Below are 24,402 nucleotides of genomic sequence, written 5' to 3'. Positions count from 1 at the left end.
AGCTCACTGCAGGAGCGAGACCGGGAGAAAAAGGTTAGCTGGCTGCAGGTCAAACGACAAACAAATTATTTGTAGAACTGTTTTGCTATCAAATCAAAGATTTCCTTTGAGGAGCAAATTCCAATTTCAAATTTGGATCATCTCGCTAGCCATCCAGCTAGCTGCCGCGGAGTTTGCTGTGGTTTGCCCGGGGACGATTTTTGGGACGTCTCGTTGCTTGATTTTGCTATTTGACGTTCAATGAGGAGACGCCAAATGCACATTTTGGAAAAAGCGACGACTTCCTGCTTCAATGACTTCAACGTGCGCGTTTTGTCTTCAGCTTTGTTTTGGCTTGTGTGCGTGCCTGTGTGTGGTGTCAAAGGTCACGAGAGGGACGCGGTCACGTCACCTTGTGCTGACCAATCAGTGGCGTCTGTGGCGTCACTCGTTATCTCGCTCGCGCTTGTTTAGGAATGACTTGCGAATGATAATCGTAACAATCGTCATCATATCGATTGTCATATCAACTTTGATTTCCGTCAAGGGTTGTCAAATATTGTTTTGAAAGAAGGATTTTCTTGTGTTTCAAAAGCTTCCTGGCAGCAGCGAGTCGGCGTGACGATTTCTTTTGATGAATCGCAATCGCCGATCGGAGACCACGTTTGAATCGGCCCCGTGAAAAAAAGCACACTTAGCGTGTGAGCACTGAGCGCCGCACACGCCGCCTGCGTTTGCTTTCACGCCAGCAAAGTCGAATTCGTCAATTTGTGCGCACGCAAACTGAAACTTTTCAAAAGTTGAAATTATGATTGATTTTTTTCCTTTTTGCCCGAAACAAAACGCAAAAACTCACCTGAGCAATTTCAGAGATCACCTCCCTCCACTCAGGCCTGTGTCATTCTGACCACTCTGTGTGTGTGTGTGTGTGCGTGCGTGCGTGCGTGCGTGCGTGTGTGTGTGTGTGTGTTATCGCATCATATCAAACTCCAAAGGTTCACTGTCTTGGTGTTAGCTTTACAAGGCATCATTAATGTTTAACCTGCTGCTATCTGTGTGCTCACGCACGCACACACACGCACACGCACACACACACACACACACGCACACACACACACTCACTCAGAGTAAGTTGTTATTGTCAGTAAACGAAATGATTGTTTTTGTGGCGACTTGATGAGCTTTTTGAAATTGTGCTGAAGATTTTTTTTCCTTTTGACGTGACGCCATTTTTCTGTTCGTCCTTTCTGTTGAGTTGGGGGGGCGGGGGGGGGCAAAGTACACTTGGGGAGGCCACAGCTGCACTCTTGAGCATTTGCAGTTTGAGGATTTTTTTTCATTTTTGGATATCAGTTCATCTCATGAAATAATTTCTTCATGCATTTATTGTAATTAATGATGTAACCAGTGTTGGTCAAACTATTTTATGAGGTCAATATTGGAAAAAAAAAGATGATATTTGACTTGTAAGAATATTTGATTGTGAATTTGAAATGAAGGACGATGACTGACTTGATTACTGCAATCAATTAGAAATGTTTAATGTGAGCTGAGCCGGTGTTTGTGTTGTGGCGCCTCGAGCACAAGCCCCGCCCCTCCCTAATGTGGCGCTCACACTTCAATGTCCAAATGTTAGATGCGCAGGACAAGAAATGAGGTGCTCATTACAAAGTCATCACAACAACGTTGGACGCGCGCACGTGCACCCGAGAGGTCACGTGAGCGGCGTGCGTGCTCTTCTTTTAGCTGCGGAACCTCTGGGGAATGTTTTGCCAGCTAAATTTACCCCCGAGTGGCTCGTGTCAGGCCGGCAGGAAGTCTCCGGTGTCCGCAGGACGCCGGCTGGCCTGCTGGAGTCTTCCCAGCGCTGCCGTTGCGGTTGGCGGCGTGACGGATTGTGAGCTGGGGCGGACCTCAAGCGCGGCGCGAGATCCTCCTTTGGGAACCTCCCCCTCACAACTGGCCGTCTCTCACGAGACCACGACCTTCGCCGAGGACCAGCCGACAGCAACTTTGAGGAGACGTTCAGCCTGGGGACCTTTCGGGCCTTGGACAGGAAGTTTGGTGAGATGCGCGCTTTGTTCGTGTTGCCAGGCCGCCGTCCCGCCAGCCGAGCCGCCGTCTCCATCTCCGTGAGGACGTCCGGGACCTTCCCCTTCTTCCACGTGGTCAAACGCCGCCGGTAGCGCCAGAACGGACCCTGCGACTCCTCACGGCCCCACAAAACCTCTTTGACTTCCCGTCTTTGTCTTTGTCAGTTCCGAGGAGGACCAAAGCGTTCTGCTGTCCCGCCTGCAGCTCGGCGACTTTGATGTTGTCCAGACGCTCGGAGTGGGCGGATTTGGACGCGTTCAGCTGGTACGACCGATGGGACGACGGCCTTGTGCGTGTTGCGCTTCTGTGCGCGGTGGGCGTGTCTAACAACTAACAACCATTCAGGTGCAGCTGAAGAGCGAGCGGACGAGGACGTTTGCCATGAAAGTCCTGAAGAAGCGTCAGCTGACTTTGGGGGGGCAGCAGGAGCAGGTACGCTCGGAGAAGATCATCATGAGCCAGACGCGCTGCCGCTTCGTGGTCAGGTAACGTCGCCGCCGCCGCCGCCGCAACTCCTTCAAAATAAAAGCCACCTTCCTTTCCCAATCTTGTTTTGTGTGTGTGCAGGTTGTACCGCACTTTTCAGGACCGCAAGTACGTGTACATGCTGATGGAGGCGTGTCTTGGCGGCGAGCTGTGGACGCTCCTCAGGAACAGGCACGGACCTCCAATGTTCTTGCTCGTCTTTAGCTGGTTACATGCGCATGACGTGTACACATGCGTGCCGCCGCCATTTTGGAAAAAGTGCCTTGCTTATTTGCAGGAGGTCATAAGATAGAACTTCTACGTGCAGATGTCACGATGACGTCATCACTTTTGACCTTTCAGTTTTGAAAATGCCTTTTTCCAAGACGAGCTCTGCACGTTCGCTCGCCAACATTTGGAATCATTTATGAAATTCTCGCTGTTTTGTCCAGTTGGACTTCAGTCCAAAGAAATTGTTTGCAGAGGTCAAGAGAAGGTTCCGGCCTCTGCCGTTCTCCGTACTTGCAAACATCGTTCAAAGCTCATAAATGCGATAAAAAACGAGAAATGAGCTTCCGACCAAGTTTCAGCACCGTCGGTCGGATGCCCACATTTGACAGCGCCCCCATTTCAAACTGAAAGAAAAAAGAAAAAGAAGCATGGGTCACGTGATCAGAGTTTGTCTTCTGATTGGCTTAGACGGACATCCGTCCCCAATTGATGTTTGTCCCAAGCTGCCACATCCAACATGGCGGCCACGCTGACATTTCACAGCATTGGTCCTGCCTGCCAGTTGAGGTGTCGACTGCGTCTCTGGCCGTCTCTGGCCGTCTCTGGCCGTCTCTGGCCGTCTCTGGCCGTCTCTGGCCGTCTCTGGCCGTCTCGTCTTCCTCTTCTTGTTGGTTCTTGTCAATGTTGTTGTTGTTGTTGTGTCAGGGGTTGTTTGGAGGACGCCAGCGCTCGCTTCTACGTGGCGTGCGTGCTGCAGGCCTTGTCCTACCTTCACGCCCGACGAATCGTCTACAGGGACGTCAAGCCCGAAAACGTCCTTTTGGACGCTCACGGTTGCGCCAAGTTGGTGCGTGTGTGCGACATCGTCATGCTCGCCGCAGCAAAGGTGACTGACCGGCACCGGCGCCCCCCACAGGTGGACTTTGGTTTTGCCAAGAAGATCGGCGTCGGGAGGAGCGGGAAGGCAAAGACGGACAAGACGTGGACCTTCTGCGGAACTCCCGAGTACATGGCCCCCGAGGTCATCCTCAACAAAGGTCACCGCACCTCTGCTGACCTTTGGGCTCTTGGTGTCTTCACCTTTGAACTTCTCACCGGCAGGTAAGAGCTTATTCTTCTTCTCCTCTTCTTTTGGTCTTGATCTCTCTCCTCCTCGTCTTCTTCTCTTTCTCCTTCGTCTCCCCCCATTTCCTGTGTGATGCGTGTCCTGTCGTCGGGGCGTGCAGTCCCCCGTTCTGCGGGGCGGACGCGGCCCAGACGTACGCGGTGGTGCTGCGGGGGATGGACATGGTGGAGTTCCCCGACAAAATCAGCCAGGACGCCGCCGACCTCATCCGGAAGTTGTGCAGGTGGGCGAGGACAGGACCGGCGCCGTCTTTAGCCTTTTAGGCTGGAACCCAAACGGATGTTGTCGGTCCGCAGGGACGAGCCCGGCGACAGACTGGGGACGCTGACGAACGGCGAGGACGTCCGAAAACATCGGTGAGGACAGATTGCGACGCTTCTTGGACCTTCTTGGCACCGATTGCCGATGGATTTGCGCGTGCACGTGTACGCAGGTGGTTTGACGCTTTTGATTGGGAAGGCCTGGAGCAAGGGACGCTGACTCCGCCCATCACACCTCAGGTGAGTGGCGGTCCTTGTCTCGAATGACTTGGAAAGTTCTGAAAATGGTGATGCTGGTTGCGAAGACGTCGTTGACTTTGGCGGTTGCCGTCAGGTCTCGTCTGCGACCGACACCAGCAACTTTGATCGTTTCCCGGCGGACAGCGAGGAAGCGCCGCCAGACGACAACTCGGGGTGGGACTACGACTTCTAGAAGCTCGATGTTGGACCTCCGGGTCCAGGTGTGCTCTTGTGGACTTTCTTCCAAACCTTTCAACATTTCAATGCTGCATTCTTGGAATTCTTCCGATTGTGCAATCAATAAAGACTAAACAATTGTGTGAAAGTCTTTTGGTCACAGTGAGGATGAAAAACGTACACAAAACGTGGACGCGACCAAAACGACCACAACAAAAGAGCAAAACAACAACGAGGCCCGCAACGATGACGCGTCAACACGACGAGCGTCCGGCGGCGCGACAAGAACTGACAAGGACCAAAAGTCTTTGGATTTTATTGTCACGAGAGCTCACTTGGAGTAAAAAGTGTCGAGGACCCGAAAGACGTCAGACGTGCCCTGGTAGGGCGTGATGACCGGTCGCAGGCCTTTCATGCTCTTGTAGTGCCCGAAGTGTTTGATCCTGTAGGACGCGGCGGCGGCGTTTGGCGGGATGCGCCACTCCACCGTGGCGTTGCTCTGCCGCCCGGAACCTTTCAGCCAGTGGAACCTGCGGGCGCACGCACCAGCATCACGTGACGACGACCTGAGCGCCGCACGCTCACGCACGCACCAGCATCACGTGACGACGACCTGAGCGCCGCACGCTCACGCACGCACCAGCATCACGTGACGACGACCTGAACACACCTGGTTTCCCACGAGGCGTCCGTGTGCACCAGCGTCCACCTGTCGCTCGTCTTGTCATGCGTCTCCACGGCAACGAAGCTTTGATCTCTCTGATGGCAGGCGGGACGGCAAACGGGCGAAAACAACAACGAAGCGGGCGGTCAGAGGATGAAGACAAACAGACAGGCAAGAGACGAGGCAAAAAGAAAACGAAGACAAAGACAACAAGCAAAAGAAGCGGACGAGCGAGGCGCGTTTTCTCACCACGTCTCCCGAGTGTCTGGGGTTTCCCGCCACGAAGGTGACGGACGCCAGGTCGCCCTGGAAAGCACCACGTCGGTGAAGATCACACTTCGTGCGTGTGCGCGTCCGCGCGTCCTACCTGCCTGTAGACGGGCAGCACCTGCTGCAGGACGTCCCCAAAACTGCTGTTGGGGGGTTTGCTGTCAGTCGAGGCTGCTGGCAACAGGTTGAAAAGATTCTTCTGGAAGAACGGAGGACGCGGGCCCGCCGGAAGCCCCTCAACTCGGTCCTGCGGGACCACATGGAGCCCGACATGCTCAGGGGGGGGCGCTCGGAGACCGGCCTCGAGACTTCAAATCCGGCTCCAGAAAGTATTTGGCTTTGGCCCCGGGTGCTAGCTAGCTAGCTCCCTAGCTAGCTCCCATGGTGCTCGTTTATCTGCTAGGGAGCTAGCTAGCTAGCTAGCACTAATGGCTAAAGCCAGACTGTGGCAGGGTTTTTACTTTCTGGACCTGGATTTGCCACCTCTGCTTTTGGATTTGGATCCACGAAAGGGACCGCAAGAAAACTGGACCATTTAATCAGGACAAAAGGAGGTTGCCCGCACACAAGGATTCAAACCCCCAACCTTGTGTCCATCCTCATTCGCACCCGGGCTGATCAGGCAGAAACGTTGGTCAAAGTTGCAGGTGGCCTTGGTTTGTTTTCTCCGAGATGGCGGCAAGTCTCACCTGAGCGATGGCACGCGCCAGCTCAGCGAACTTCAGCACGTACGCGCTCAGCGTGTGCGGACCGTAGATGGTGGACGCGCCCTCGTACCGCTGAAGCTGCATGGAAGCCACACCCGCATTGTCAGCGGTGTTGACGTGCGCACGCACGCACCTGTGGGCACGCACCTGGTACTCCTCATAGGTGGTGATGTAATGCGTGTACACGTTGCTCAGGCCTGCAATGACCACGTCCGCGTCCAAGAAGGCGCCGCTGGGACCCGACTCCAGCTCCTGGCGTCACAACTTCACACTTGATGACGACTCACAGTGCGTGTGTGCGTGCACGTGATGTTGCCACCTACCTGTTGAACAGCCTCTCGTAACCTTCTGCCTGCCATGGTGCTGTCACACACACACACACACACACACACATTATTGTGCATCACAGCACAGATTGTGTGTGCGTGTGTGTGTTTAGTTACGTGATCTCTCCGGGGACGGCGGCGACGGCGACAGATCCAACAGTGAGGATCTGAACATCGATGATTTCCGGGTGCCACGGCAACGGCCACTTCATCTACACACAAACACGCACACGTTGGTCGTATGTACAGTCTGTTGCGTGTGAGTGTGTGTGAAGCTCCTCCCACCTCGCCTGTGCTGAACAGGATTGGTTTGGGCCGGTGGCATTCCTGCGTCTGATTGGACGGCTCACCCAGGAGGGCGTCTCGGATGCCGTCCCAAAACGGGTCGCCTTCCACGGCGCCTGCACGCGCACGCACGCGCACGCACGCGTTGATGATTTCATTGAGACGTACTTGACATGTCGTGTCCAACCTTGAGTGAAGTTGAGGTCTCCTCCTCCGTCTGTGGTTCCCGCCGCAAAACTGTGACCCAGCGCTGGCTTGCATGTGCTCACCTGCACACGTTTCGCCAAATGAGTCGTCCGTGTGTGCGTGTGTGCGTGCGTGCGTGCGCACTGACCGCGTGTGTGTCATTGATGTAAACGGTCACGTCCGTCATGTTGATCCACTGATGAGCTGAATGAACAAAACCCGTCACTTCCTCAACCGCGCTTGCGTAAAGTTCCTGCAAACACACACACACAAAGGCATAAACACACAAAGGCATAAACACACAAAGGCATAAACACACAACAATAAACACACAACAATAAACACACACCCTGGCCTTGGTGAAGATGTTGTGTGCGATGATTCTGGTGCTGTCAAACATGTCTCCTCCTGGTCCAAATGCTTGACACTCCTTAGTCTGAAACACACACGCGCACTTCCTGTTTAGCGTGTGTTCAAATGTATACGTCATCTGTGTCAAACAGACTTGAAATACAATTGAAAGTATTTGCTGGATTGCATTCTTCAATTTGGCCAAACGTTGCCCTTCTTTGCATCCGCTGCAAAAAAGCTGCTGCATTTTGGCACACACGTTTCGGTCCTGTCCAAATTTGCATCCGTTTTGGTGGGAAATTTTGGACACATTTCCTGCATTTGCAAAGAAAAGGACTGACCCGGATCCAATCACAGCCATATTTGCCGTTCGATTCTCTCAAATTGGAAATCTCCTGCTGTGCCCCAAACACGCCGACTGACAACGCGGGCTTTGAATTGTCCAGTTCTGGGGCAACTTTTCCTGGATTACTCCAGTGATATATTTGATGCAAACTTATTGGAGCAATAATCCACTCTCACCCGTTCCTTTCGCCTTCATCTCTTCTCCTTTCCTTTCTTCCTCCTTGCGCTTCGACTTTCTCTTAATTCTTGTTATTTGGACGTGTTTTGTATTCTGCATTAGAAACGATACGCATGCCTGCGGGCTACACGGGAAGATATCTGCCAGTCAACGTATGTTCCTGTGCAAGTTGCTCTAAATCTTCAGGATAACATTTCTGTGTGAAAAACATTTGGAAATAAAATAGTGTGTGTGCGTGCGCGTGTGTGTGCGTGTGCGTGCATGTGTGTGCGTGTGTTTACCCCTCCATCAGGACAGGAGCTGTTCAAGTAGTCGCAGGCTAATCCTGAGTTGACGCAGTGAGGACCTCGAATGTTTGGACTCACGTCGCCGAGGTTACTGGAGGAGAAAGCAGCCACGAATGCTGCCTGACACACACACACACACACACACACGCACACGTTGGTGTGAGGTGATCATATGACCTCCAAACCAGGTCGGGTCAGTCAGCGCTTTCGCAATCCTTGACTCCTTCAGTCGAGTTGAGTTTGTCTAACGTCTCGCAGACCTTCTTCAAGTCAAGCTGCACTTTTGTCTTGCCGGAAACGTTGCGCAGGTGATTCGCCGCCGCCGCCGCCGCCGCCGCCGCCGCCGCCGCCGCCGCCGCTGCCGCGTCTCACCCACTTGTTTGCGTTCCAAATTGTGATCTCACCTGTCCAGGCAGCGCCGCGGGGTTCTTGTGCTTCTCCATCAGGTACGCCGCATAACCCATGTTGTCGCCGCTCACCAGACGATTGGTCGTCTTCATGCTGACCGCGTGCACCGCAAACCAGCTGGCCGGAGACCAATCGTCCGGGAGTTAGAGCGCTCCCGCGTGGCGGCCATATTGCGGTGACCGGGGTTACCTGAGCATGCCGATGCCGTCCCCGTCCAGGTCGGTGAACTTGAGAAGCACGATGTCCTTGTCCACGTTTTCTTCATACCTGAAAGGAGGTCAAAGACCGTGACGGGTCGCCCGTCGCAGTCGACCGAGCCGTCCGACGGGCTGACCTGTTTTGCTCGTCCCGCGGATTGTTGCGGTAGGAGTGAGGACTGCGGTTGACGCTGCTGGCGTCCACGCGGCCTCGATTCTTGTAGATCCGTCCGGGCCGCACGCTGTCGTGCGCTCGCTCGATACTCTGGAACGCAACGGGCGGGAGGCGCCATTTTGAGACAAGCAACCGCGTCTATTTGCTGGCTCGCACCTATGAAAGGTCGGTCGGTCGGACGGACGGACGGACGGACGGACGCACGGACGGACGAGCAGGCCTCACTTTGACGATGCCTTTGACCAGCGGTTGCACGGACGACTTGAGGTAACCTTTGCTGCTGAGCATGAAGAGCGTGTACTGGAAGTAGCCGGCCGGGCCCGAGTGCGTGTGCGTGCCGCTCAGGATCACGTTGTCCTGCCGGTACCGCTTGCCGTATTTCGCCTGCAGGGCCTCCAGGACCTGCTCAGCTGACAAACGTAAGCGACACGCGCGCACCGCGGACACGGGATCAGCGTGCGTGTGCGCACCTCCAGCCGGAGACGCTGCGAGATCATCCCCACGTCCACGCTGACAAAGACCACTCGACGGCGCCCGTCGTCCATGATGAAGGCGCGACTGAACAAACGGGTGTGAATGCCCGCAGCCGTCTGCTGAGGGTTGGCGTACCCCATCTGCACACGCGCACGCGCACGCAAACACGCACGCATGAGCGACGCGTTGCCTCACAGGAAGTGTCGCAAACGTAGCGAGTCCAGCAGACCAGAGGAATTTCGGCGGGGGGGCCGGTGCAATCGGCGCGTCCGACTCCAATCAGGAATGACGGCTCCGGAGCGGGGGGCGGAGTTGAGCCAGGAGGCGGAGTCGGGCCGGGACCTAACGCAAACGCAAAAGTCTTGAAGACAGAATGCCGCAGCGCTATTGTTAGCATGTTAGCGTGTTAGCATGTCCTCACAGGTGTTTGTGGTGGGCGTGGCCATTATGGAAATGAGAGCGACGCTGACGGCCGTCATGGCGACAAAGACAACGGTCAGCATCACCTCCAGGGTGGAAAGAGCACAACACTTCCTGGCGGCCATCTTGTATGTCAAACTGTAACGACAACAACATGGCTGACATTGAGCTTTTCTCTTTTTCGCCAATAGAAAGTCTCGAAAATCAAAACAAGACATGACAACACAAAATGCCATAACGCAACACATCATCACGACATACGACAAAATGGCGCAACACAAGACGAGCCGGCCGAACACGAGAGATGACAACACCTCACCTCACACCGGATCGCGACGCGACTTGAAAGTTTCCAAGACGAGCGCAACTCGCGCGTGAATCGGCCGTTGCGAGTTGACTGGAAGTTTGTCGGCGTTATCGTGCGGTTCCGAAGCAAAGTTCACGTGGCGGTTGCGGTTGTAAAGCCAGCTGATAAACAAAACTGCTTTGCTGCTTTTACGATGCAATTTGATCATAAATATTTGCCGTGCGTGTCCTCGGCACATTTGTGCTGACGATGCACACGCGACGTGTGTGACCATTGCGAGTTGCGGAGGTGCACGGCGGCGTTTTCCCAAGCGCAAAGCCATCGTTAAGCGGGGGGGAAGGCCCCCGCTGCCCCCCACTCAGCACGCCACTCAGTCTAATTACAAGAAAGAGGAACGCCACGCGGCAGGCGGGCGCTGGTCCACATTCGCAATCAGGGGACCTCGTTTCCATACCACATGACCTTCAAGGCATCACTTGATGGTTTTTGATTATGGTTATGACGTCATCATTTGCATATGACATGAGGGTATATATGGAAATGAGGTATACATTGGAAAACTGCCTGCTGAGGGATCCACTTCAATTGAGGGTTACGATTTATACAACTTCAACAAATTCACAAAACTGAAGCAAGCTGTAGTAATGATATGTTGACACAGTTTTTTGATTTGTACAGATAGATCATGAAAACAAATAGTTTTCATAGATACAAAATGAAATCAATGGAATCTTATGTATGAAATGGATCGATAAATAGAGTCTGGGAATTTGGACAAGTGAACGGAGGTTTACAAGCGTACACTTCCGTCTTCTCGAGTTTTGCAATGGTGTTTTTTTGTCTATAAACTCCATCAGGACGGTTAAAAATGGCATCAAGAGCACCTGTCGTTTTGTCACTTTTGAACAATGCTTGCAAGCTTTAAGGTGTGCAGTTACGAAAACACTTTCAGCATCACATTCGCCGCCATTCAAATGACGGCTTTGTTTGGTAGCAAGTTTTTGTTTTTATTTTTAACTTGATTTTCACGCATGCGCAAACGTAATGCCACTTCGCTTATTACTCCAAGTGCGGATAAATAAATGATTTAGAATGAATGGTGTCACTTTGCACCACAACTGCTTTGTGTATGGACGAAACCAAAAATAATTAGACTTATATTGAAAAATATTTCGTTAAAATCTTAAAATATCTTTGAGGGAAAAAATCCCTTTCTTTTTTCTTTTTTTTTGTGCCAATATAGAAATATATGTTCACAGTATATTTTCAATAACCATAACAGTTCATTGTCACATTTTTTAATTTATTTTATTTTTTAAAGTTCATCCAGGCACGTCGTTGCAGTAGGGCGACACGTCGCGCCGTGATGACGTCATGAGCGTTACCTTTCATTGATTGGTGGTGAGCTTGCCGTTTGAAAAGTGGAGCGTTGTCGGACCGAAAGTGAGCGATTGCGGATCGTCGACTCACTGAAACATTCACAGTGAGTTGAGCTTTATTGGAAAACAAACACATTTCCAACTTGTAGAACATCATATATGAACACGCAGCACGCTCACAGATCACATTTCATACACACATTTGCGTCAATACGTACAGGCCCTTCGCGCTTGTCAGTTGGCTAGCTGTGGCTAATGCTAACAACAACAACAGCGTTCCAGACAAAAAGCACTTTTCACACAGAGCACTCACAAATGAGCCGCGTTAAAGATGAATTTATTATCTCGAAACATTGATTTTGTGCAGCAAACACCAACTCAACTCAGGACTCCCAGATATGTGGAAGCGTTTTGTCCAATATTACAGCGATGACTTGGACTCACGAGGATATCAAGTGTGCAATATTATCAGGGCAAATCTGACACCGCCGTGCAGCAAATAAGAATGCTCCTAACAGTAGTCTGAGAAGTTACAAAATACGCAGCTTGCTAAGTTTGCCGCATTAAGTTGAGACACAAGTGATGGTAGCTCTTGCTTGCGACCTCACTTGCACTAGCGAGTACGTGTAATATCTTACATGACTTTACCACATGCACAAATCATCTCCTCCAAAGCTTGTTAACTGATGTGTGTGCGTGCGTGCCTGCCTTTGGACACAGATGATGGAGACTTGTTGCGGGAAGCCGGAGAGGGTGGGCCCAGTTGAGGTGGGCGACATCAAGCGGAACCTGCTGGATGAATTCTCGGCTCTGTCCAAGCAGGTCACGATCCGTCTGTCTGTCTGTCTGATTGCCATAGCTTACCTTGCGTTTGCTGCAGTGCACTTCCTGTGTTGTTCAGTTCCGTGATGGCCCTGGCAAAAAAACAACAAACATCCAGAAGCGCCTGCTCAGTCACGTGACTCCTCATTGATCGCTGTATTGATCTGCAACAATTCGCTTGGGCTTTTTGTGTTTGTCCTCAGGATGAAGTTCAGAGCCGGTCGGAGAGCCTGCAGGTCTACCTCAGGGTTCGACCTTTCTCAGGAGCCGAGAGTGGAGCGTTGCAGGTTCACACACACACACACACACACACAATGAGTGCGTTGAGGGTGTAAAGGTGGAGAGTGAGTTGTGTCGCAAATGTGATCAGGACTGTGTGACCGTCGAGGGACCGCACACGGTGGTCCTGAAAGCTCCCAGGAGCAGTCAGTCCAACCGGCAGGCTGACAAAATCCTCCCGCACACCGCTCAGAGGTTCACCTTCACGCAGGTAATGGCACGCACATGCACACACTCTGATCTCCTCCGTGACCTGTGTGATGATGTCACTTCCTGTCAGGTGTTTGGACCTGACGCCAGCCAGAGGAAAGTCTTTGAGGGATCGGTTCGTGGTTTGGTGCAAGACGTTCTGCACGGACAAAACTGTCTGCTGTTCACTTACGGAGTCACCAACGCCGGCAAAACATTCACCTTCCTCGGTCAGAGCGCAACAAAGCCGTCTGGCGTCCATTCGTCCGCACGCCAGCCTGACCGTCTCCTTGCACGTGCGCGCTTTCAGGTCCCGAGCACGACAGCGGCCTGCTGCCGCGCTGCCTGTGGCTGATCTTCAACAGCACGGAAGGTCGTCGGCACGCCGGCTGCGATCTCAAACCTCACCGCTGTCGAGACTTCAGCCGACTGACTCCGGATCAGCAGAAGGCCGAGCGCGCCGCCAAGCAGAGTCTGCTGAGGAGCGTCCGAGAGGTCGTACGCACGCGCGCTATCCAATTGAAACCGTCAGCTTGCTTTTGAAGTCTTGTCCTTTCATCAAATGCAAACGTTGTTAACAAATGCAAACGTTGTTAACAAATGCAAACGTTGTTAACAAATGCAAACGTTGTTAACAAATGACATTTGGGCGCATCGATACACACGCCGCACGTGCGCACGCTTGTTGTCTTGAAGGCGGTCCCTCAGCCAACGTTTCATCCCGGCGTCTTTTTGTCTGTGCAGAATGACAAGAATGCAACATTGGCCAGATCCACGTCGCTTGACGGTTGGTCCCTTTTGCATTGTTGACGGACGTTGTGGTCAGGTGATGATCAGCTGACAGTGCGTGCGTGCGACAGCCTCGTCGGCGAGCTCCGACTGCAGCGTCGGCAGCGTTTCGGAGAACGACAGCGTTTGTCTGCAGGGCGTGCCGGCCAACGTCGGCTTTTCCCTTTGGGTTTCCTTCTGTGAGATTTACAACGACAATATTCATGACCTTCTGGAGCAGGTAACAGACGTGACGTGCGTGCGCGATGTCGTGCGGTGTTCCCCGATTGGCTGACGGAGTCACGTGACCATGTGTTGTTGAGGTCCCGGGAGGACACGTGAAGAGGACGGCGCTTCGTCTGTCTCAGGACGTCAGAGGAAATTCCTTTATCAAAGGTAACGCACGCACACGCCAAATTATTATGCAAATGACCTTTCTTTTGTAAATAGTTTATGCAAATGAAACATTTGCAAGTCAACAATTGTTGGAGGCTAATTTGAATGACTCCAAAGGTGAAAGGTTGCAAGACTTGCAAAGACTTCTTTTTTTCCCTTTCAGCTCCCAAATTCACCAACACAACTTTTCACTTTCTTGCAAGCCGCCACATGTTAACAAACGCCGGCGGGCATCAACGGCGATGACCCGTCTTTCATTCAGGACCAAAACATTCGCCAAAACAGTGCTTGACTTGAAAATCATGCGGAGATTCATTTGCATAAAAGCCCAGAAACAAAACATTTGCATCATTTGCAATGCGCTGCATACAAACTTTACACACAGACAAAGACACGCACGTTCTCAGACACGTGTGTGTGTGTTGTGCGTGTGTGTGCGTTGCGCGTGTGTGTGCGTTGCAGACCTGAAGTGGGTGCAGGTGAGCAGCTCGTCTGAGGCCTTCAAAATGATGAATATCGGCAAGAAGAACCAAAGTTTGGCCTGCACCAGACTCAACCAGCAGTCCAGCAGAAGGTGGGCTGCCCCCCCCCCTTTTTTTTTTCCTGCTTCCCATCTCCTCATCCACATGTGCTCACTGGCGGCCATCTTTGTTTGCACAGCCACAGCATCTTCTCCATCAGGATCCTGCGGGTGGACGCCACCGCTGTTCCCAAGTTCCTCGGCGTCAGCGAGTAAGCGCCGCCGTGGTGCCCCCCCCCCCAACCGAGCGAGATGCCCGAGCGAGATGCCCGGCCGAGCGGGCGAACTCCCACCTTACCGAGCAACCGCCTTTGTTGTGCGTGCAGGCTGGTGTTGTGCGACCTGGCCGGGTCGGAGCGCTGCTCGCGCACCAACAACACGGGCGAACGTCTGAAGGAGGCGGGAAACATCAACAGCTCGCTCCTGACGCTCGGGAAGTGCATCAACGCCATCAGGGTCAAACACAACGCCAAGTATGGCCGCCTGTGCAAATGCTCGCGCAAACACGCATGGGGCCCGTTTGGCCCGTTTGGCCCGTTTGGCGTCACTCGCAGCTTGACTGTGAGATTGTTTTTCATCATCATGAAAATGTGATTATTTTTTTGGGGGGCGGCTGTGCAGTTTCCAGCGTCACGTTCCCTTCAGGGAGTCCAAGCTGACCCACTTCCTGCAGTCCTTCTTCTGCGGTGCCGGCAAAGTGTCCATGGTGGTCAACATCCAGCAGAACTCGGCCTGCGTGGACGAGACACTCAACGTCCTCAAGTTCTCCGCGCTGGCCCAGAAGGTCGGTTCAGAAGACGCAAAACATTTCCAGTGACAAGCGTTGCCGTTATTCGTGCCTTCATTCATTTCTTGCCGTTAGAAAGCGTTTTTTGATTCCATGCTGGGTTTGGTCTATTAAATGTGAAATGTCAAATGAACCAAAACACGTGACACGCCATATTTGGTCTTGGGTCTGAAGCCAGCATAAGAAAAATCTTTTTGGGACGAGCGTGTGAGAAATCAGATCCTGTGTCCAAATTCACGAGTCTGGATCCTCCCAAGAACAAATTTGCCGGCTGCGTCACGCATGACGTCGCTCCCGGCGCCACTCGACAGCACGCACGGACGTTACGCATGATTGGACGGTCGCTCAATGCGCGACCGACGAGCAGCGTTGACAATCCATTGGTATGGAAGTGCGAGCGTGCTGTCGCGTGGCGCCGGGAGCGACGTCGTGCGGCGCCGGGAGCGACGTCGTGCGGCTGGCAAATTAGGACCCAAGCATGTGAAGTTGGACACCGCGAGAGAATGCTTCTCAACTTCATCTTCTTCTTCTTGGGTGTCATCCAGGTGGTGATTTTGAACTCCAAGCCTGCCAGCTTGGACGGCGCCTCCCACAGGTTGGCCCTGGAACTGTCCGCCTTCATCAACGGGGCCGACCAGCGCCGGAACGCACGCGGCCACAGAAGCTCCATGCTGGCCTGGGAGACCACCTTGGAGGACGTCATGGAGGACAACGACGAGGACCGAGACGAGAGTGGCATGGAGGGAACGGTGCTCAAGGCGGGAGATGACGAGGACGGGGAGACGACCATGGAGGACCAAGACCAGGTACAAGCTCTCCTTTTAGCAACGTGACAAGTGGCCACCATTTTAGCGCGGGGGGGCGTGAGAAGTTGAAATGCTTCGAAAATCCTTCAGGACTAATCAATTGACCTTTGATATGCAAAATTGGCATTTCATCAAAGCTCAACAGGTCTTTTTTGAAGGTGCTTTCATCTCCCGCCAACTCAGCAATCGGTAGCAGCATCAGGCTAACCAATCAGCTCAGCAGATTCAGAAAAGCCCCGCCTTCACCTCGCACACGCTTGTCGGCACGAATTGTTGAGCCACCGCAAAATGTTTGCTGGCGCCGCACTTTGGACAACATTCGGAGGGATTGCCCAACGCAACGCCGGCCATTTCCCCAGCGCTCCAAACGTTACCTGCGTTGTGACACGTTGCCACTTCTTCACCTCAATCACGTCAGTCTCACCCAAGACACGCGCGTCTGCTCGTGTGTGTGCGCCAGTCGGACAAGAAGGCGGCGTTCCGTTTGGTTGCCGAGGCTCAGATCAGAGAAGAAGTGTGCGCCGAGTTCATGGAGGTCTTCAGGCAGATGGAGAAAGACTACAGGTGAGCAAGCGGAGCCGGCGGCGGGACCCGACCAGCCGTTGTTGATGACCCGCCCGCGTTTGTCCAGCGAGCGTCTGGAGCGTGAGCGCGAGATCTTGGAGACGCGAGCCGAGAACAGACTGGAGATCCTCAAGAAGCTGCTGGGTGGGACGGCTCAGGTGAGTGCCCGCGTGGCAGGTGTGTGCGTGACGCCACGCGTGTGACGTGATGCGATTGTGGCGCAGGAGGCGGCGGCGGCGGCGGCATTGGAGGAGGAAGAGGAAGCGGAGGAGGGGGGGCGGTCGTCAGCGCTTCTGGAGGAAGTCCTCGGCTTGGTTGGCCGAGACCTGCACCAGATCCGAACCCACGCTCAGGACGTGCAACGACAACTCATGCTGGACCATCAGGTCAGACCAAAAGATCCTCCTCATCCTCGTCTTCTTCTTCTACTCCTTGAGTGGCGCATGACATCATTTCCTGAAAATGTCATCAAGCGAACTCCATCCAAAATGTCTTCACAGCCAATAATGTCATCAAAAGTCCTGGCTGATATTGTAATAACATTTTTTTATTTTATTTTAAAACCAATAATGTGATACCTTCTTCCATTATTGGACATTGATAACCTTTTCAGGTGCGTCTTTTTTTCTTTCTTCTTCTCCAAACTGCTCACGTCGTCGTCTCTATCTTCATTTTCCGTCCAAAGTTGTACATTTTATGTTTGGAGAATGGAAGACTGTTTGTGGTCTAACAAATGTTTGGCGCCAGGTGAGCTCTCTGGAGGATCAGCTGCAACAGGAAGTGAAGCCCACCGAGAGCCAATCGGGTGCCAAGGCACAGGAAGTGGAGGTCATTTCTGGTTGACTATGTTGGGGGGGCGTGGCCACGTTTTGACTCTCCCGTCCTGTCCACTCAGGAGGGCGAGTGCCCGAGCACCTTCCACGCCAACATGGCCCAACTGCGCAAGGAGTGGCAGGCGGCCGTGGAGAGCTCCGCCCACCAATCCAAGGTCCTCCAGGAAGTCAGGCAAGAAAAGATGCGCAGGTATTGATGAGCAAATTACCGACAAGTTTTTCCGGCCTCAAATGAAAGCAGGCAGGGAACCGAACCGAGCGGAGCGCCACGCAAGGTGGATTGAAAAACGCTGTCCCGGGTGGCGGCGGCTGCGGATTGACGACTTGTTGAGCCATTTGTGTCTTTTTGCAGCGACAGGAAGTGTGAGCAGCTCACGCAGGAATTGGCCAATCAGAAAGCAGAATACGGCCAGCAGCTAGGGGAGCTGAGGGCGGAGCTTGAGCGACAGGCCGCAGCTCTGCGGCAGAAGATGGGGGAGGACGTCGAGCGGCAGCAAGGTAAGCGAGTCTGCGCGTGCGCACGTGTCCCGTCTGTCTCCTAACATGTGTGCGTGTGCGCACCAGAGCTTCAGCGCGTCCTGCGTGAGAAGGAGAAGCTGGCGGAAGATCACCACAAGCAGATGGACGCCATGAGACGAGGTGAGGACCACCCGGGCATGTCTCGAGTGCTCGCTGGACCCCTGACCGACCGCGTCTGCGTTCAGAACTGGAGTGCGGCAAAACGCGGCGGCGGCGGCAGGAGGAGGTCGAGCGCAAGGAGAACGAGGAGGAGCCGGCGATGCCACTGGTGGAGGAGCTGAAGGAGGAAATGCTGAGGTTGCACGACAGGAAGGAGCGACGCAGACAGGAAGCGCTCTCGCAGGTCCCCATGACGACGTCATCATCATCATCATCATCATCATCATTATGCAATAACAGCTGTGTGTGTGCAGGACTCGCTGGGTTGTCCTTCCAACGGCGGCAGAAGTGCGGCCAGGAAAAGGAAAAGCTGCCAAGTGCAGGTGAGAAAATTTGCTACTTTTGGGAACATTTGGCCACACCAACTTGTACGTGTGCGCGTTTAGGACTTGAGGACGAGCGACAACAAGCGAAACAAGCGAGCGATCGGAAATGTGACACAGGTGAGCTTTGCGCTGTGATTGGTTGCCTGCAAGACACTTGTTGGTCTTCGTCATCTTCCTTCAAAACTTCTTGTTCTTGTGAAATCTTCTCCTACCGTGAGCAGGCGCCGTCCTCCGCAGTTGAGCCCACCCCGTTGGACGTGGCGGCGTCTCCGTTGGCGGCGTCTCCGTTGGCGGCGTCTCCGTCCGTCTTGAGCAGCGCAGGTGAGAATCTCCGACAGTTGCCACTGTGACCAGCAGGGAGCGCTACCTGTCACTCAGTCATTTGTTTGTGGCCGCTCAGCTCGAAGCGTCTTTGGACGCCCGGTCGCCGTGGCAACCAAACCCAAGCGAGGACGGAAGAAGCTTTACGGGAAGGAAGTGGCTGTGGCACTCGTCAACTCACCGCACATGGTCAGTGTGTGCGCGGGCTCGCGTGCGCGTTTCCACACGCTTTGACGTGCGTTTGTGTGTTTAGACGGCGGCGGCGGAGAAAAAGCAAAAGGAAAGTGATCACATGATCATCAAGCGCCAGCTGCGCTCCAAGACTGGCAGGAAGTGACATCATCTGATGGCTCAGGAGGATTTTAAATCAACTTGCTGTCAATTTTGTAAATGTTTTTGTTGCTCATGTTTTTCTCAACAGCAGAAAGCTTTTTGACTTAAAGGAAATAAAGTTTTATCGTTCCAAACTGGTCACACGCGCTTGACAGACACGACAACAAGCAACTTATTCGAGGTCGTGCTGAGTTAGAGTTTCAAAACGCGTATTGAAAGGCGACTTCCCTTGCGTGAATGCGTATGTGAGTAAAATTATTTGAATAGAGAGAGAGAAATAAAAATGTATGTCTATAAGTCCGTGGCTCCCTCTAGTGGTGGCGGTCATCTGTATGGACGATTGGACGCGCGTGAAAGTGGCGTCGCATGAAAGTGACGTCACAACAAGTGGACCGCGGCCGATGGGCTGAAGAAGCTTGAAGCGGATTTATGGATTAGAAGCGCAGCAGCGTCTTCAAGACGTTTTCTTGTTGTTGAGCTTCGAAATACTCAAGTGCGGAAGCGCGGAAAAGGACGCCATTGGGTAGACGCCGCTCCACGGTTTCCTTGACGACGGTGAGACGCAACAAGGCCGTCCCGGTGTCATCGTCTGGTTTTATGTTTATGTTTATGTTTATGCCATGGCAAGGAATGGGGGGATCCCCTCGTGGGTGTCCGGTCCGTCCTTCAAGCCAAGTGTCGCGAGGTACTTCCATATCTGGCCAAGCCAGGTGACAAGACTAGTAAATCCCAATGGCGCGAGCAGAGTTTGAGGGTTCATGTTCGTCCTGATTTTGGCGGCTTTGAGGGATTCCTCTCGACTGCAGGGCCAGAAGCAGAACCAGGGACCGCGTCTGCTTAGAAGCTGCCAGGAAAAGAATGCAAATGTTTTTGTGTCGTCTTGGAGTGGATGTTTCAAGCCTTACCTGCCGCCTAAAGGGGAGGCGAGGAAGAAAGTCTCGCCCCCTGATGAGGAGAAAACACGACGCCGTTTGTGGCGTAAATGAACCTCGTGTAAAGAGGCCACTTGAGGGTCAGCTGGAGTCATGCGGGGAGTTAGCATAGCTAATGCTAACGGCGGTTTCTGACATTGAGACAGACCCGTGCGGCTTTTCAGGGCTGATACCGATTAGGCAAGCTCAAGGAGACCGATAACCGGTTTGATATTGGCGTCAAAATGAAAAAAAAAAAACCTCCCAAAAATGCATTTGATGAAGAGCCTTCATTCAATTTGAAATCCTTGAAAATTGTGACAAAAAGCAGGCCTGTGTGTGTGTGTGTGTGTGTGTGTGTGTGTGTGTGTGTGTGTGTGTGTGTGTGTGTGTGTGTGTGTGTGTGTGTGTGTGTGTGTGTGTGTGTGTGTGTGTGTGTGTGTGTGTGTGTGTGTGTGTGTGTGTGTGTGTGTGTGTGTGTGTGTGTGTGTGTGTGCGTGCGCGCGGTCCTGCAGCAAAAGTGCGTGTCACGGACCAGCCATGAGCGAGTGGAGCGGCGACGACGGCAAGTGGTTGGACGCCCACTACGACCCGGTGGCGGGCCTGCGAACCTTGACTCCCTGCGTGGCGCTGGCCGACCTGAGCGGGGACGGGGACGGGCGCCTGGTGGCGGCCGACCTGGGCGGCGGCGGCGGCGGCGGCGGCGGCGGCTCCATGAAGCTGAAGGTGTACGGCGGCACGGCGCTGAGCAGCGAGAGCGTCCTGCTGGACCTTCCGTGCGGCCTGGCCGTCTTCTTCATGGACCTGCACGAGCCTCGCACCCCCGCCGTGGCCGTGGCGTCCGGACCCTGCGTGTACGTCTACAAGAACCTCAGGCCCTACTTCAAGTTCACGCTGCCCGGACTGGACGTCAACACGCTGGAGCAGGTGCGAGCCAGCAAGTCACAAGCAACCAATCAGCAGTTCAATCCACCACGACACTCGCCGATTGCGTCTCTGATGTTGCCACGGAGTCACGAGATGCATTTTTATTCAAGTGAACAACGTTACAAATAGAACCCGTGAACATTTAGACGACAACTGCATGGCAGTTCAATGACGCACAATATTTGTTTAGGATGCTGGCACTCCCAAAGCCACTCCCATTTCCCATATTTGGCAAATGGAGCAAAAAGGTCCAATTGTTGCCAAAAGGAAAGTCCCGTATTTTCCCTGACCTGTCATCACTTCATGACAAAGTCCGAATGTATGACAGCCTCGCATGAGGAACTCTAAACGCTGCACGCACGTCACCATTGCAGGAAACACGTCGGGTATTTGTCTGGGGGGGGGGGGTAAGGTCAAAGAAAAAATGGAGTCAAAGACCGCTTGTGGTTTTGGACTGCCTGCCTAACCCTAACCCGCCATCGCAAACTTGAAATTGCACAAATCAAGTCAACAGCCGAAAACTTGTGATGTTCATTTGAGTGGACAGCAGGGGGCGATGTTGCTCAACGTGACACGTTTGCTTGACGAGTTGTCATCAGTTGGACTTTGGTTGAAGTTGAGGCCGCTGTTGATGTTTGAAGACGATTGGTGACTTTGGCCTTGTGATTGTTCAGGACGTGTGGGAGCAGGCCAGGGAGGGGCACATCGACCCCCCCGCCGTCAAGGAGATGCTGGAGAGTCTGCGGAGGAAGGCCGATGTGCCGTTATCCGTGCGCTCGCTGCACTTCCTGTCTCTGGATGAGCAGCACCTGGAAGACTTTGTCCAGCTGCACAAACAGCAGCCAATCAAACGACAGGTAGGCACGCACGCACGCACGCACGCGGGGGCAGACGCCGACGCCGACGTGTCTGTTTGTGCCGTCAGACGGTCATCACGTGCATGGCCACGCTGAAGAAAAGCACGGCGGACGAGGACGGCGTCAGCTGCCTGCTGATCGGCACCGAGAGCGCGCATCTCTACGTGCTCGACCCCGAGGCCTTCGTCATCCTCGCAAAGGTGGCCTGTCCTCCGTCTGTGTCCCTCCTCCCGTCCGTCCGCCCTCGTCTCTCCAGCCGCGTACGCGTCATCTCTGCTTGGCGCCCGCTGCGGGCATTCTCAGCGTGTTGTACGTGATGATGCTGCAGGTGGCGCTGCCGGCCCCGCCCACCATGATGGACGTGACGGGTCAGTTTGACGTGGAGTACCGGATCACGGCGGCGTGTCGGAACGGGAACATCTACATCCTGCGCAGGTCAGTCCGGCTCCAAGCGGCGGACCGGCGCCGGTCCTGAGATCTTTGCGTCTGCCCTCAGGGACTCGGACAAAGCCAAGTACTGCGTGGAGCTGTCGTCGCATCCTGTGGGCCTGGTCAGGGTGGGCAAGAACTTGGTGGTGGGAGCCATGGACCACAACCTGCAGGGATTCACGCAGAAGGTAACCCACCCGCTTTCCGCACTTGACTTGACGGGCCTGAAGACTTTAGGTGCTGTAAGGACGCGAGACACTTCCCTGAAAATGCTGATTGTGCTTGGACTGGCTCTTCAAATCGTTTTGGAAAACGTCCACCGAATCTCTTTGGAGTCATGTGGGAGTTTGCGTTGGTCGGACGAATCGTCGTCGTCTCCGTCCGTCCGTCCCTCCGTCAAAATGGCCGCTTTTTTAACAACAGCTTTGTGTGTAGAAGAAATACGGGGAAGACTTTTGGCTGAAAATGAAATAATCAATTAGTCCGTAAGATCCATCAGAAAATTGGCAAAAATGTTGTTTTCCAAGATAAAAGCAAATGTTAACTTAAACGTAATAGGAGGACTAGAGAAATCTGACAATATTGACTTTTATTAAAATCTCTAAATGATTCTTTGATTATTATTCATTTGATCATTGATTATGAACTGTTGCAAAATGACCTTTTTGTTGTTTTCCATTTTGGTGCTGATTCCATGTTTTTGAGAAAAGCAACAGCAAAGAATGCCCACGAGACTGAAATTTCGTGGTCTTGGTGTCGGGTTCGGGTCTTGATGTTCTCCCGTGGCTCGTCTAGGGTAAAAAGCTGTGGAAGGTGGTCCTCCCGGCCCCAATCTGCACCATGGCCAGCATGGAGCTGCCCGCTCGAGGCTTCCAGGCGGTCCTGGTGGCGCTGGCCAACTGCGAGGTCCACCTCTACAGAGACAAGAACCTGTTGAGCAGCATCAAGACTCCGGACGCGGTCAGCGCCATCTGCTTCGGCCGCTACGGCCGCGAGGACGGGACCCTCATCATGACCATGAAGGGCGGCGGCCTGATGGTGAAAATCCTCAAGAGGACGGCCGAGTTCCAAGACGGCGACAGCACGCCCGGGCCCCCGGCCGCCCAGAGCGTGCGCCTCAACGTGCCCAAGAAGACCAAACTCTACGTGGACCAGACCCTGAGGGAGCGCGAGAGCGGCGCCGCCATGCACCGAGCCTTCCAGATGGACCTGATCCGCCTGCGGCTGGCGGCGGCCAAGGCCTACGCCCGGGCGCTGGAATCCAGTCTGACGCCGGTGTCGTCGGGACCCGGGCGCTCGCTCAAGATGAACGCCGTGGTCCAAGGTCTGGGCCCGTCCTTCAAGCTCACGCTCAACGTCCAGAACACGGCGGCGTGCCGGCCCCTCCTCAACCTGGCCGTCAGCTTTCTCTACGACCAGAACTTGTACAGGATGACCAAGCCCTTCCTGAAGATCCCGCTGCTGGTGCCGGGGCTGGTCTACCCGGTCCAGACCCAGGTGGAGTGCACCGGCGACAAAGGCATCTCTGACATCATCAAAGTTTTTGTCCTGCACGAGGATTGCAGCGCGCCGCTGCTCACCGCGCACATCAACATGCCCGTCAGCGAGGGGTTCAACTGACGCGCTGGCCTTAGCGTAGCTTCACTGGCCTTAGCTTAGTGCGCTTTAGCTTAGCTGGCCTTAGCTTAGCATGCTTAGCTCAATTTCCAGGCCAAAGGAAGCGTCTGTGTGGTGAGAAAGCCGACTGACGCCAAAGTAGAATGGAAAATTTCATTTGCAGCTCAGGACTCTTGCTTTAAATTAGAATTTTGAGATTCCTGTTTGTGGAAGCTCTCGCTTGTCAACAGTAACTGAGCCCAAGCTCATCTTTTACTTGTCACGGCACACCACCACAAAAGTGGAACAAAAAGTTGTCGTCCTGTGGAAACCTGGAACCTTTCCGCAAATCCCCAAAAAAGCCCTTTTGCCTAGTTCAACTTTCTATTTGACTTGTTGATGCTGTCATGAAGCGTCACACTCACATCAACACAACAGCAGCGACAAACAAAAATTAAAATTGGCTCATTTATTCGGATGCCTTTGAGTTCTTTTTTTCCTTTCTTTTTTCCCCCCCGTAGTTTGTCCC

The 24,402-nt window shown here is 53.6% G+C and overlaps 4 protein-coding genes across 6 annotated transcripts; 3 read left to right on the top strand and 1 right to left on the bottom strand.

The window, feature by feature from the left end:
- The first annotated feature begins 2 nt into the window (after positions 1–2).
- LOC144038858 (cGMP-dependent protein kinase 1-like) lies at positions 3–4,713 on the top strand. Of its 2 annotated transcripts, none has more exons than XM_077551643.1 (10): positions 3–2,161; positions 2,238–2,337; positions 2,419–2,558; positions 2,641–2,730; positions 3,475–3,616; positions 3,686–3,870; positions 3,996–4,118; positions 4,192–4,251; positions 4,329–4,395; positions 4,490–4,713. In XM_077551643.1, the coding sequence occupies exons 1-10, from the start codon at positions 2,049–2,051 to the stop codon at positions 4,586–4,588; spliced, it is 1,119 nt and encodes a 372-aa protein (XP_077407769.1). In that variant the 5' UTR covers positions 3–2,048; the 3' UTR covers positions 4,589–4,713. The 2 variants fall into 2 exon arrangements, with proteins under 2 accessions (XP_077407769.1, XP_077407770.1); XM_077551644.1 differs by having other exon boundaries at positions 2,016–2,043.
- A 187-nt stretch (positions 4,714–4,900) lies between these two features.
- On the bottom strand, positions 4,901–10,187 carry asah2 (N-acylsphingosine amidohydrolase 2). The gene is made up of 21 exons (XM_077551084.1): positions 10,165–10,187; positions 9,847–9,983; positions 9,655–9,767; positions 9,422–9,565; positions 9,177–9,353; positions 8,914–9,041; positions 8,769–8,846; positions 8,576–8,696; positions 8,166–8,291; positions 7,360–7,446; positions 7,159–7,263; positions 7,012–7,093; positions 6,825–6,940; positions 6,657–6,751; positions 6,537–6,576; positions 6,361–6,465; positions 6,196–6,291; positions 5,604–5,753; positions 5,486–5,542; positions 5,243–5,331; positions 4,901–5,102 (listed from the first exon to the last, which is right to left on the bottom strand). Exons 2-21 carry the CDS (start codon positions 9,968–9,970, stop codon positions 4,904–4,906), a joined length of 2,232 nt encoding a protein of 743 aa, XP_077407210.1. The 5' UTR covers positions 9,971–9,983; positions 10,165–10,187; the 3' UTR covers positions 4,901–4,903.
- Positions 10,188–11,511: 1,324 nt separating this feature from the next.
- LOC144038709 (kinesin-like protein KIF20B) lies at positions 11,512–19,287 on the top strand. Its single transcript, XM_077551398.1, has 27 exons — positions 11,512–11,635; positions 12,252–12,353; positions 12,557–12,640; positions 12,724–12,843; positions 12,913–13,051; positions 13,132–13,316; positions 13,566–13,608; positions 13,682–13,830; positions 13,913–13,985; positions 14,448–14,559; positions 14,646–14,717; positions 14,832–14,978; positions 15,127–15,289; positions 15,838–16,098; positions 16,559–16,662; positions 16,730–16,820; positions 16,887–17,048; positions 17,410–17,490; positions 17,558–17,685; positions 17,848–17,993; positions 18,060–18,134; positions 18,200–18,357; positions 18,428–18,496; positions 18,560–18,616; positions 18,721–18,820; positions 18,900–19,009; positions 19,074–19,287. The coding sequence occupies exons 2-27, from the start codon at positions 12,252–12,254 to the stop codon at positions 19,155–19,157; spliced, it is 3,015 nt and encodes a 1,004-aa protein (XP_077407524.1). The 5' UTR covers positions 11,512–11,635; the 3' UTR covers positions 19,158–19,287.
- Positions 19,288–19,512: 225 nt separating this feature from the next.
- bbs1 (Bardet-Biedl syndrome 1) lies at positions 19,513–24,351 on the top strand. 2 transcript variants are annotated; one of them, XM_077551402.1, is made up of 7 exons: positions 19,513–19,708; positions 20,580–20,991; positions 21,666–21,848; positions 21,917–22,048; positions 22,177–22,283; positions 22,345–22,465; positions 23,073–24,351. In XM_077551402.1, exons 2-7 carry the CDS (start codon positions 20,605–20,607, stop codon positions 23,895–23,897), a joined length of 1,755 nt encoding a protein of 584 aa, XP_077407528.1. In that variant the 5' UTR covers positions 19,513–19,708; positions 20,580–20,604; the 3' UTR covers positions 23,898–24,351. The 2 variants fall into 2 exon arrangements, with proteins under 2 accessions (XP_077407528.1, XP_077407527.1); XM_077551401.1 differs by lacking the exon at positions 19,513–19,708 and adding an exon at positions 19,715–19,838.
- Positions 24,352–24,402: the final 51 nt, after the last annotated feature.

Source organism: Vanacampus margaritifer, chromosome 18 (genome assembly GCF_051991255.1).
Source record: "Vanacampus margaritifer isolate UIUO_Vmar chromosome 18, RoL_Vmar_1.0, whole genome shotgun sequence".
NCBI classification, from domain to species: domain Eukaryota; kingdom Metazoa; phylum Chordata; class Actinopteri; order Syngnathiformes; family Syngnathidae; genus Vanacampus; species Vanacampus margaritifer.
This window is presented reverse-complemented; position numbering and strand designations above follow the sequence as displayed.

Bases quoted from the DNA above. Each gene is read 5' to 3' on its own strand.
- LOC144038858 (XM_077551643.1), top strand. From the start codon at position 2,049: ATGCGCGCTTTGTTCGTGTTGCCAGGCCGCCGTCCCGCCAGCCGAGCC. The intron at 2,162-2,237 runs GTAGCGCCAGAA...TGTCTTTGTCAG, and splicing joins CACGTGGTCAAACGCCGCCG to TTCCGAGGAGGACCAAAGCG. The intron at 4,396-4,489 runs GTGAGTGGCGGT...GGTTGCCGTCAG, and splicing joins CTCCGCCCATCACACCTCAG to GTCTCGTCTGCGACCGACAC.
- asah2 (XM_077551084.1), bottom strand. From the start codon at position 9,970: ATGGCCGCCAGGAAGTGTTGTGCTCTTTCCACCCTGGAGGTGATGCTG. The intron at 6,752-6,824 runs GTGGGAGGAGCT...GTTTGTGTGTAG, and splicing joins TCCTGTTCAGCACAGGCGAG to ATGAAGTGGCCGTTGCCGTG. The intron at 5,543-5,603 runs GTAGGACGCGCG...GGTGCTTTCCAG, and splicing joins TGCTGCCCGTCTACAGGCAG to GGCGACCTGGCGTCCGTCAC.
- LOC144038709 (XM_077551398.1), top strand. From the start codon at position 12,252: ATGATGGAGACTTGTTGCGGGAAGCCGGAGAGGGTGGGCCCAGTTGAG. The intron at 14,718-14,831 runs GTAAGCGCCGCC...TTGTGCGTGCAG, and splicing joins AAGTTCCTCGGCGTCAGCGA to GCTGGTGTTGTGCGACCTGG. The intron at 17,686-17,847 runs GTATTGATGAGC...GTCTTTTTGCAG, and splicing joins AGGCAAGAAAAGATGCGCAG to CGACAGGAAGTGTGAGCAGC.
- bbs1 (XM_077551401.1), top strand. From the start codon at position 19,774: ATGGCAAGGAATGGGGGGATCCCCTCGTGGGTGTCCGGTCCGTCCTTC. The intron at 20,992-21,665 runs GTGCGAGCCAGC...GTGATTGTTCAG, and splicing joins ACGTCAACACGCTGGAGCAG to GACGTGTGGGAGCAGGCCAG. The intron at 22,466-23,072 runs GTAACCCACCCG...TGGCTCGTCTAG, and splicing joins TGCAGGGATTCACGCAGAAG to GGTAAAAAGCTGTGGAAGGT.